At 45.4% G+C, this 12565-nt stretch overlaps 1 protein-coding gene across 1 annotated transcript in view; it reads right to left on the bottom strand.

Moving 5' to 3' along the window:
• Nucleotides 1-12565, bottom strand: part of LOC311141373 (polypeptide N-acetylgalactosaminyltransferase 9-like) — a gene marked incomplete at both ends in the record, with an annotated part of 91461 nt that overhangs the window by 43211 nt on the left and 35685 nt on the right. Inside the window, 2 exons of the mRNA XM_084176675.1 lie at nt 7704-7821; nt 12110-12307. Coding sequence (XP_084032801.1) covers nt 7704-7821; nt 12110-12307 — 316 coding nt within the window. The remainder of the gene's footprint in view (nt 1-7703; nt 7822-12109; nt 12308-12565) is intronic.

The raw sequence follows: 12565 nt of genomic DNA on the forward strand, positions 1-12565 counted from the left end.
TTGGCCCCGGTAGTGTAGCTGGCAACGGATCTGAGGAGTGTGGCTCGGGCTTGTGACCAGGTGCGGCGACATCGACGGGCAAAAGCAAGTGCAGATGGGCAAGTAACCTCCTCTTCCTGGCTGGCAAATAGAGGAGGCTGGTATCCATAAACACATTGGAAAGGGGACATACCGATGGCAGAGCAGGTCAGAGAATTGTGTGCGTACTCCACCCATGTCAATTGCTGCGACCAGGAGTGGGGGTTGCGTGAAGTCATGCATCGCAGTGCCTTCTCGAGCTCCTGATTAGCCCGCTCTGACTGCCCATTGGATTGGGGATGGAATCCGGAAGTCAGACTGACTGTGGCTCCCAGCAGGTGACAGAACTCCTTCCAAAAAGCGGAGGAGAATTGTGGACCACGGTCAGAAACTACATCCTTTGGCAGTCCGTGGATCCGGAAGACGTGTTCCAGGACCACCTGGGCGGTCTCCTTGGCGGTTGGGAGCTTGGGGAGGGGAATGAAGTGTGCCATCTTGCTGAAACGGTCAACGATGGTGAGAATGACGGTCATGCCACTTGAAGGGGGCAGCCCCGTGACAAAGTCAAGGGCGATGTGAGACCAGGGACGTCTGGGCACAGGCAGGGGCTGCAGCAATCCGGCTGGGGGCTGGCAGGACGACTTGTGTTGGTTGCAGATGGGGCAGGCTTGGACGAATTCCCGTACATCCTTCCTCAGAGAGGGCCACCAGAACCTCTGGGCGAGCAGGTTGTAAGTGCGGGTGGAGCCAGGGTGACAAGCTAGGCGGGAGTCATGTCCCCACTGAACGACCTGGGACCTCAGGTCTTCGGGGACAAAAAGGCGGTCAGCTGGGCAAGTGCTGGGACCTGGCTGGTTACGGAGAGCCTCCAGCACCTGTTCCTCAACAGCCCAGGTCAGAGCTGCAACGATGCAGGGACTTGGCAGAATCGACACAGGGTCCTTGGAGGGGGTGTCATCCTTCTGGAATTGACGGGAGAGGGCGTCTGGCTTGGTGTTGCGTGATCCAGGCCGGTATGACAGAGTGAAATTAAACCTGGTGAAGAACAGGGCCCAGCGGGACTGCCTGGAGTTCAACCGTTTGGCCGTGCGGATGTACTCCAAGTTCTTATGATCGGTCCAAACGAGAAATGGAATGGTGGACCCCTCCAGCCAGTGACGCCACTCCTCCAAGGCAAGCTTCACAGCCAGCAGCTCACGGTTCCCTATGTCGTAATTGCACTCAGAGGGGGACAACCGACGTGAGAAAAAGGCACAGGGATGGAGCTTCCTATCCTCCGCAGCCCACTGAGAAATCACAGCACCAACTCCCACATCCGAGGCGTCCACCTCCACAATGAATTGCCGGTCCACATCCGGCATCTGGAGGATGGGAGCGGAGGTGAACCTCACCTTGAGGGTACTGAAGGCTTTGTCGGCTGCTGGGGTCCAGGTGAAGGGTTGCTTGGTGCTGGTTAGAGCAGTGAGAGGGGCAGCAACGGTACTGTAGTTCCGGATAAACTTCCTATAGAAGTTAGCAAACCCCAGAAACTGTTGCAGCTTCTTTCTGTTCTCCGGAACTGGCCATGAAGTGACTGCTGATACTTTGGCAGGATCCATTTGGATACTTCCCTCTGCCACTATGTACCCCAGGAAGGCCACTGTCTTGACGTGAAACTCACATTTCTCTGCCTTGGCGTAGAGGGAATTCTCCAGAAGACGATGAAGGACTTGCTGGACATGGCGGGTGTGTTCAGACAGGTTTCTGGAGTAGATTAAGATGTCATCCAGGTAAACGAAGACAAACTTGTTTAACATGTCCCGCAGTACATCATTCACTAGAGCCTGGAACACAGCAGGAGCATTGGTGAGGCCAAAAGGCATAACCAGATACTCGTAGTGGCCTGTTGGTGTATTGAATGCGGTTTTCCATTCATCTCCCTCCCGGATCCGCACTAGGTGGTAAGCGTTTCTGAGATCCAACTTGGTAAAAACAGTGGCTCCCTGGAGCAACTCAAAAGCAGAGGTGAGCAGAGGCAGAGGGTAACGGTTCTTCACTGTGATGTCGTTGAGTCCCCTGTAGTCGATGCAGGGGCGAAGAGATCCGTCCTTCTTCCCCACAAAGAAGAAGCCAGCACCAGCAGGAGATGAAGATGAACGGATTAATCCTGCGGACAGAGAGCCATTGATGTAGTCCTCCATGGACCTTCTTTCAGGAGCAGACAACGAATAAAGACGACCCTTTGGAGGAGCTGTTCCAGGGAGGAGGTCGATGGCACAGTCGTACGGTCGGTGAGGGGGCAGAGATGTGGCTCTTGCTTTGTTAAACACCTCTCTGAGACCATGGTAGCATTCTGGGACATTGGAGAGGTCAGGAGCGGAGTTAGTAGGTACTGGCCGAGGGGGTAGTGCGGCAGCAAGCAGGCAGGTTCGGTGGCAGTCCTCTCCCCACTCCCTGATCACCCCGGTCACCCAGTCGAGCTGAGGGTTGTGCCGGCGGAGCCATGGGTAACCCAGGATGAGGGGTTGGCCTGGAGAGGGGAGCAGGTGAAACTGGATAGTTTCTTGATGGTTTCCGGACAGACCCATCGAGACCGGGGCCGTGACATGAGTGACCGATCCGAGTAAGTGTCCGTCCAGTGCCCGGGCAGGAATAGGAGGTGTCAAACGGAGGTTCTCCAGTCCCAGTTGGCGTGCCAGCTTGATGTCCATTATGTTGGCTTCGGCGCCAGAATCCACCAGAGCAGCCAGGGTGTGAGTTGAGTCAGAGAGGCGGAGGTGAACTTGCAGCAGGGGTTTGCGGTCGGAGGACTGGATGGTCATTGAACTCAACCGGACTCCCCCTATGCCCGGTGAGCTTCGGCCCTTTAAAGGGCAGGTTACCACACGATGTCCATCACCTCCACAATAGAGGCAGAGGTTTGAGGTGAAGCGGCGCTGGCGCTCTGCAGGAGTGAGGGAGGCTCGCCCAATCTCCATAGGCTCAGACTGATCAAGCTGACCTGGGTGAGTGGCAGTAGATGACAGGAGCCCAGTCGGATCTCTCCGAATGCCGGTAGTAGGTGGACCTTGGCGCCCCCTCTCACGACGACGGGTCTGTATCCTTCTGTCGATCCTGACAGTCAGTGCGATGGCTTCATCAAGAGTGGAAGGCAGTTCATGGGAGACCAACTCGTCCTTGATATAGTCAGCCAAACTATGGAAGAACGCGTCCACCAACGATGGTGTGTTCCAAGAACTTCGTCTAGCCAGGGTTCGGAAGTCGATGGAATGGTCTGCGACTGTACGTCTGCCTTGTCGAATACTGAACAGTTCACGAGACGCCTCTGCGGTGGGTGAATCCAGGTCAAACACCTTCAGCATCTCCTCAGCAAACAGGTCGAAGGTTGCACATGCGGGGGTTTGACGTTCGAACTCTGCTGTTCCCCAGAGTCGAGCTCGGCCCGTCAGGTGAGTGATGGCATACCCAACTTTAGCCCCCTCCGTGGCGAAGGTCCTTGGCTGCAAGGAGAACTGAAGTCGGCAGCTAGTCAGGAATGGCCGGACCTGGGTTGAATCGCCGTTGAACCGCTCGGGGTTTCCAATCTCGGGTTCCGGAGCAGCGGCTGCAATGACCGGGGCAGGTAACTCGGGGGCTGGGCTGGTGGGCAGACTGGCTGGGGTAAGGTTGGTGAGGAGTTGAATGATCATGGCGAGTTGTTGTTGCTGCTGCTGGAACTGCTGCTCATGCTCATCGGTTTCCATGTCGGGGAAAGTGTGCGCTGAGTCCATAATGGTCAGATCGTACTGTCACGGTTCAGACAGACGACCAGAGGACCACAATTGCGTCACACCAGAAAGTTTATTAAACTTAAGGGAAAAGGGAAGTAGGGAGTGAATGAAGGCTCCAGGGGTAACAGGGATCCCGTCCAATGCGCTGGGTCTGTGCCCCCCCCAGTGGCAGCGATGCGTCCTATGAAGCCGGTGGTGGGTGGTCCAGAAGTCCTGGGGGGGGGAGACACAGACACAACAGGGCGGAATGAAACCAGGCAGCAGTACAGTTCAAGGGAAATCCAAAATACGTAGTAGCAAGGCAGAAGGCTGGTCAGAGTTACCGGGATTGAAGAGTAGTCAGGAGTCGTAATGGCAGAAGCAGGTCTGGATCTCCTGAGGCAGAAGAGAATCCAAAAAACAGGCAGGTCCGGGGTCACAAAACCAGGGTGAGCCAGAAGCGCGAGCAAACAGGTTCCGGGTGTGAGCTTTGCAGACGATCTGACACCGGAGAGCTGAAAGACAGGGCCTTAAATACTGGGAGAGGTAGTGGGTAATGCAGCGCAGCTGGCAGAGTAATTAGAGCAGAGCAGAGCAGGGACAGGTGGAGCTAGTTAGGCTGAGTAGAGAGAGTGGTGAGCAGAGTGGAAGAAAATTAAGGTGGTAACCCGGTGGAGTGAGAGGCCCATGACAGTCAGCATGCCAATTACAAGCACCCTCAAAACTTGAGACATCTGTGGCATTGTGTTGTGTGACAAAGCTGCACATTTTAGAGTGGCCTTTTATTGTCCCCAGCACAAAGTACACCTGTGTAATGATCATGCAGTTTAATCAGCTTTTTGATATGCCACACAGTTGGATGAATTATCTTGGCAAAGAAGAAATGCTCACTAACAGGGACATAAACAAATTTGAAATAAGGTTATTGTGCGTATGGAAAACGTATGGGATCTTTTATTTCAGCTCATGAACATTGGGACCAACACTTTACATGTTACGTTAATATTTTTGTTCAGTGGCCATCCGAGTGGCACAGTGGTCTAAGGCACTGCATTGCAGTGCTAGAGGCGTCATTACAGTCCCGGGTTCGATCCCAGGCTGTGTCGCAGCCGACCACGACTGGGAGACCCATGATGGTTTTAGCGACTGCACTTGAAGAAACGTTCAAAGTTCTTGAAATTTTCCGGATTGACTGACCTTCATGTCTTAAAGTAATGATGGACTGTCATTTCTCTTTGCTTATTTGAGCTGTTCTTGACATAATATGGACTTGGTCTTTTACCAAATAGGGCTATCTTCTGTATACCACCCCTACCTTGTCACAACACAACTGATTGGCTCAAACGCATTAAGAAGGAAATAAATTCCACAAATTAACTTTTAACAAGGCACACCTGTTAATTGAAATGCATTCCAGGTGGCTACCTCATGAAGCTGGTTGAGAGAATGCCAAGAGTGTGCAAAGCTGTCATCAAGGCAAAGGGTAGCTACTTTGCAGAATCTCAAATATAAAATATATTTTGATTTGTTTAACACTTTTTGGGTTACTTCATGATTCCATATGTGTTATTTCATAGTTTTGATGTCTTCAATATTATTCTACAATGTAGAAAATAGTACAAATAAAGAAAAACACTTGAATGAGTACGTGCGTCCAAACCTTTGGCTGGTACTGTATATATATATTTTTTGTTCAGTATACATTATAAACTTTCATTCATAGGCTAGGTTGTAGCAACCTCATGATGGGTTTATGGAAAATTCTAGTATCATGTAGTAGCCTAAACCTATCGATGTTACATTGAGCTGGGTGAATGGAATATGAATGACAGTCATCCAATATGCTGTAATAGAAATAAGGCCATACTCATTTTTTTAAAATCGTCTTCCCTCATCTTAAACATCACCGACCGTACATTGAAAAAATCCAATAAGATCATACACTTCTGATCTTCATTCCCTCCCATACTGCTCACCAAGATCTCCACTACCACACAGAAGACCAATGTGGCCTGTTTCTCTCTCTCTCTCTCCCTCTCTATCTATCTGAATTTAACCACTCTCTTCCTCTAAAAAGGCCAGCTCTTTGGTGCCAGCCCAGAATACCTTTTAAACAGAGTGTTATAGGGAAGGACGAATGGACAGTCAATTATAAATACTCCATAACCTTTGGCAGTGAACTGGGCGTTTCATCCACTCCCGTGGTGAAATGGTCCTGGGCAGCCGCCCTGGCTAATTGTTAAAAATGTTTGTCTCTCTCTCTCTCTCTCTCTCTCTCTCTCTCTCTCTCTCTCTCTCTCTCTCTCTCTCTCTCTCTCTCTCTCTCTCTCTCTCTCTCTCTCTCTCTCTCTCTCTCTCTCTCTCTCTCTCTCTCTCTCTCTCTCTCTCTCTCTCTCTCTCTCTCTCTCTCTCTCTCTCTCTCTCTCTCTCTCTCTCTCTCTCTCTCTCTCTCTCTCTCTCTCTCTCTCTCTATGAGATGGCCTCAGATACATAATTACTCCCTGCAACAGAGAATAACATGTTTGTTTAATGTTAATGTGTTTAATCTTCCTGACAATGACAGAACTAGAGAAGAAAAGGTACTAGAGTTTACATAGGCATTATGGTGAAAGACAAAGAGAGACTGTTATGCCTACATCTGTGACATTGGTGTTACTATTGCATGAATCAAGGAGAGTGCAATTACTTTATGTAAGCATTGTGCAAATGTCAGACCTGATGCAAGTCATTCAATGGAGCACAATGAGAAAGTGGAGTACATCAGTATAAAACACACACTCCAGTGGGTTTCTTATAACACTCTATTTAGTGGACGTATCTGAATCAATCTCCTACTCTATGAACCGACCACTCAGTGGCATGGTTTGCTGCATAAAGTCAGGTCCGGTGAATAACAAAACAGAGTTTAACCTTGAAGACTGAAATTCAGGGGTGGCATACTGAACACTGAAATGACTATTAGGCTCAATGAAGAATGTGACTCTTCACTGGTAACAAACCTGAAACAAACATGTATTTGTTGTCTGAATGTCTCTTACTATTCAGGGGGAAAACCTTGCTATTGATGAGGATATGTCATGCTAGTCCATTTGGAATGATGAGGACTTTGAGACGGCCATCAGCTACTATAGCATTCCCTCCAGGTTCCTCAGAGGGGTTGAGTTATCAATAAACCAACCAAGATCTATCCTCTCGCCTCTCGCCTCTGAAGTGCATTTTCAAAGGCTGCAGAAACCCTTCTGAAGCACCGTTCAAGCAATCTGAAGATGTTAAACTGGATGTGATGACATTAATGAAGGATAATTTTTCAAGCATGTCTCATTCCAATAAGCCCAGAGTGAGTTTAGATTCAGAGTGGTTCCACTTGGCTGAGGAGAAACATTTTCTGAATTTAAACGTAACCAATTCTTCAACCAAGCCTCCGCTCACATGAAGCGTTAAATTCAACTCAAAGCAGCTGCAAAAAGATTTACATTTTCAGTATAGGGCTTTAAAGCCATAGGGTTGACTGAATATTTGCATTAAGGATTTTCCCTCCCATCTGAGAAACATATTTCTAACATCTTTCTGTTGACGCCTTTGGGTATTGTATTTTAAGCTGTAACCCTTAGGCTACAAAACATAAGGAAACTTAATCGTGAGCCATTCCAAAGACGGGAATATAGACTTAATAAATCATTTCAACAGGACTTTCCAAGTGAGCCGGCACTGTACCTAATATTGGATTTGTAATTACTGGTAATGTGTTCCATCATACCAGTCTTTCCTTTCCAATCCCACTTGCTTTAGCTGAATAGGCACATTAACAACCTCAACTTCTAATGGCATTTCTAACTACTTTTTTTGTGTGATTATGATTTTGTACCTTCATTTTGTAATTTCTCAAAAGTAAATGTGTCCATCAAAAGAATGTGGATGTATTTAATAAGCAGAATTAATCAGTGTTGTTGTACTCACGCGCATGCCAAGCTCAATGTTCTCGCCCCCATAGACTTCCATGCCAGGATCAAGGAGGCCAATCTGGCCAAAGTATTCTCTGTCCACCACAAAGGAGCAGCCGATCATAGCTGGTGTCCTAGATGAAAAGACAGAGATGGAGAGAGGCTTTTAAAAACTGCGTTCTTGATCAGCTTCAGTGACTAACCTTTAGTGCACCCACAGTGCACTCTGTTGAGGAGACCCTTTACTAAAACAACAGGATTCATAATAATGTTAATAATCACTGCACACAAGGCAGTTTGCACCTTGGGCTACACTGCAGGCCGATACACTATTTACTTGACTTGATTTAATTTCAAAATCTATGCATGATTAACCTTGGAAAACCCCTGAGTAACAATGCATTTTACATGTGTTGCTATTAAGAGAAAAAAACAGAACACCATTGTTCTCTCTTAATTGTACATCTACATGTGAGGTACAAGTGCACCCATACATTAATGTGTTTTGATAAATCTACATTCTGTGAAAATAACACAGGCTCAGGGTTTAGTATATCTTTAGATATGCATTTTTCCATGAGTGTCTGTGTTAAAACATCAAGAGGACCAACTTCCAGAGACATCTCCATAATACAATAGAACTGAGTCTATAAATCTGTTCAAGGAACATTGCTTTAGGGACGTTTGAAAGTGGTATGAGGGGGAAGCTATGATGGGGACAAGGTCCTCTAGTAAATATAGACTGTCAGACACACACACACACACACACACACAAACCTCCATGAGAGAGCCGCCTGTGCTGGCCTGAGGAGGATAGGATGGGCCACTCTCCTCTCCTCTCCACTCCAGCCTGCTCTCTCTAGGTTTCTAAAGTCGTTTTTATTTCCGGGCCACTGTCACCCTAGGCTTGCTTTTACTGGCTTTAGCCATTGCATTTAGTGCTCTGTGACATAGACTTCATAAAAATGTTATATAAAAAATATAGCAGTCCATGATGTGCGATGGCAAACAGAGTCAAAAGGCTTATTTTCAATCTGATCAGTGGGTGGCTGTAGTCTACTGCAGCATGGTGCCTGTAGCTAGTACACCATACATTAACATGCAGTGGAGAATGCCGTTCTGTACGGCTGGCCATACTGTATGTTAGTGGGAGGAGGTTATTAGAGAGGAAGGATGAAGAGGGAACTCTTTAATGATTAATAGACACTGTATTAATATTCAAAAGAAGGTTGTTTAAGGATATCAAGGATGCTGTGCATCTTTATATTTTTAGGCGATAATTGCAGTAGTTTCTTTTTCAAAAAATAATCTGCATGGAGTGTGCTTTATGAAATTATTATGTGGGGTAAGGAAGAAAGATACACACACACACACACACACACACACACACACACACACATACACACACACACACACACATACACGCACACAATAACACAAACCAACATCTGCACAATCACTGCTCTATAGATATCTTGCAAAAAGCTCCCTTTTTCAATGAGCAAACTGCTTACACACTCTCATCCTCTGTCTGGTTTCCACCTCCTTTTCTTATGTTATGATGTTTGCAGTCAGTCAAAGTTTATAAAAGAGACGTTTTTGCTTTTACAGTGCCTTCAGAAAGTATTCACACACCTTTACTTTTACCACATTTTGTTGTGTTACAACCTGAATTTAAAATGATTTCATTTAGATTGTGTGTCACTGGCCTACACACAATACCCCATAATATCAAAGTGGAATTATGTTTTTAGAAAATTTAACAAATTAATAACACATGAAAAGCTGAAATGTCTTGAGTCAATAAGTATTCAACCCCTTTGTTATGGCAAGCCTAAATAATTTCAGGAGTAAAAATGTGCTTAACAAGTCACATAATAAGTTGTACGGACTCACTTTGTGTGCAATAATAGTGTTTAACATGATTTTTGAATGACTACCTCATCTCTGTACCCCACACATACAATTATCTGTAAGGTCCCTCAGTCAAGCAGTGAATGTCAAACACAGATTCCACCACCAAGACCAAGGAGGTTTTCCAATGCCTCGCAAAGAAGGGCACCTATTGAAAAAAGCAAACACTGAGTATCCCTTTGAGCATGATGAAGTTATTAATTACACTTTGGATGGTGTATCAATACACCCAGTCACTACAAAGATACAGCCGTCCTTCCTAACTCAGGTACTGGAGAGGAAGGAAACCGCTCAGGGATTTCACCAATGGTGACTTTAAAACAGTTACAGACTTTAATGACTGTGACAGGAGAAAACTGAGGATGGATCAACAACACTGTAGTTACTCCACAATACTAACCTAAATGACAGAGGGAAAAGAAGAAAGCCTCTACAGAATAAAAAATATTCCAAAACATGCATCCTGTTTGCAATAAGGCACTAAAGTAAAACTTCAAAGAATGTGGCAAAGAAATGAACTTCATGTCCTTCATACAAAGCGTTATGTTTGGGGCAAATCCAACACAACGCATCACTGAGTACCACTCTTCATATTTTCAACATGCCATCATGTTATGGGTATGCTTGTCATCAACAAGGACTAAGGAGTTTTTTTAGGATATAAAGAAACGGAATAGAGCTAAGCACAGGCAAAATCCTATAGGAAAACCTGGTTCAGTCTGCTTTCCGACAGACACTGGGAGATAAATTCACCTTTCAGCAGGACATTGACTTAAAACACAAGGCCAAATATACACTGGAGTTGCTTTCCAAGACGACATTGAATGTTTTGAGTTGCCTAGTTACCGTTTTGACCTAAATTGGCTTGAAATCTATGGCAAGATTTGAAAATGGCTGTCTAGCAATGATCAAAAACCAACTTGGCAGACCTTGAAGTATTTAAAAAAGAATAATGTGAAAATATTGCACAATACAGCTGTGCAAAGCTCTTAGAGACGTACCCAGAAATACTCACAGCTGTAATCACTGCCAAAGGTGATTCTAACATTCACTCAGGGGTGTGAATACGTATGTAAACAAGATATTTCTGTATTTCATTTTCGATACATTTGCAAACATTTTAAAAACATGTTTTCACTTTGTCATTATGGGGTATTGTGAGTAAATAGGTGAGAAGAAAACATAATTTAATCCATTTTGAATTCAGGCTGTAACACAATGGAATAAGTCAAGGGGCATGAATACTTTCTGAAGGCACTGTTGTGGATATGCATTTTTGGATGCCCAAACACCTGAGTGCGAAGGCAATCGGTCTCAGCTCTGAATAGCCATAGGCCTACACTACGTCTATTGTTGATGGACAGAGGGCTTTAGGAAACAAGTACAGGAATGATTTCCAATAGGGATCCACACAGCCAACACACTCCACCTGCCTCTTGAGGCTTGGAGTGTCAATAACAGGACTGCAAATAGCACCTGCAATGTTTGCAGTCATTCCACTGCTGTTTTTGACAAAATGTCTACATCTCATGAACTACATAAAAGATCTTACAACAGAAACAATTGGGTTACTGTAGTCCATATGAAAAGGAATCCCAATAACTCCTCTTACAATATTTAATAAGAAAAGTTGAGTTTTTCATGCTTGTTCTGCTGTATGTTTGTTTAATCTGTCTCAGGAGCAACAGTAACACCACTTAACAGAGCCCTGCTTAACATTATTTCCAACGCTTAACATTTCTGTCTCTAACTGGCAAAGCATGGTTCGGTTGTAATTTAAATAGTAATAAGCAAAGTAGCATAGCCATGATGTCAGAACAGTCTCATATTGTCTCTTCTGTCTCTGTTGGTTGGCTCCTGACATTGTGTTAAATTACAATCATAAGCTAAATTATGCTTGAATGCCTCAACCAGAAGACAAATGGCCATAGCACATGGTTCAGAAGTCACCTCCAGTGTTCAGACACATCATTAGGGGCTATATGAATAATTAATTAAATCTATTTTATGACCTGATTTGTGTGTTGCCATGACCTTGACCCAGCCAAACACGTCCGGAGAAATATATGACTATTTCTGTGTGATTTAGGAAATATGATATAATACTAATGCTGAACATATAAAAAATATATAAAACATGATTTACCTGAGGCCCCTAGGTGAATATTTACTGTAATAATAATCCATTCTATGATTACAGTGACAACATTTCTTCCATACAATACAGCACCAATGAACAAAGTTGTGTAGACTAAAGTCAAGTCCATTGCTCACTGTATGCAGTTACACTACTGACCCAATATCAAGGTTTCCTCATCAAAATGTTTGTTTGTTTGAGGTTGACTCTGTTAGTTGTTTGGCCTGTACACTTGGACCGAAGACCCATACAGCCATATAGTTGATGGCTCTAAACATGAATAAGTCATATATGGGACCTAGCTATCCATATTTCATCAAACATCCTCATCTATAATGGAGGGGGTGCTCAGCTATGGTGAGGTGTGTTACCTGATGGGGGCTGTCTCGTCACCCTTGTCCAGCCACTCCTGAGGGGGGATGATGTACATGCACCACAGGCCCCAGTTGTAGCCGTGGGCCGCGTTGGCGTACTGTTGCACCTCGAACGTGTTGAACTTGATGTTGTCGATGGCGGGGAGGATGATCCGGGTATGGTCCTCCTTCACTCTGGTCAAGATAGGCTCCGCCCTTTGATATGAGAAGAGACAGACATCAGGGTTGAGCTACTGTACTGTGACACTGTACAACATCCCTTTAAAACACTACAGAAATAAATGTAATACATATGGCCAGCAATAAAAAAGCAGTGTTGGCTCCCTCGATATCTTTATTTCTCATGAACAGGGTTGCCAGGGATTCTCAATAAAAGCCTTTTTCCAAAAGCCTGCCAAAGTCTTCAACAGTGGCTTACTCTAGGGTGTTTTGCTTGACACGTTCTGTGTCAGA

This window comes from Coregonus lavaretus (assembly GCF_964263955.1).
Source record: "Coregonus lavaretus genome assembly, chromosome: 14".
NCBI classification, from domain to species: domain Eukaryota; kingdom Metazoa; phylum Chordata; class Actinopteri; order Salmoniformes; family Salmonidae; genus Coregonus; species Coregonus lavaretus.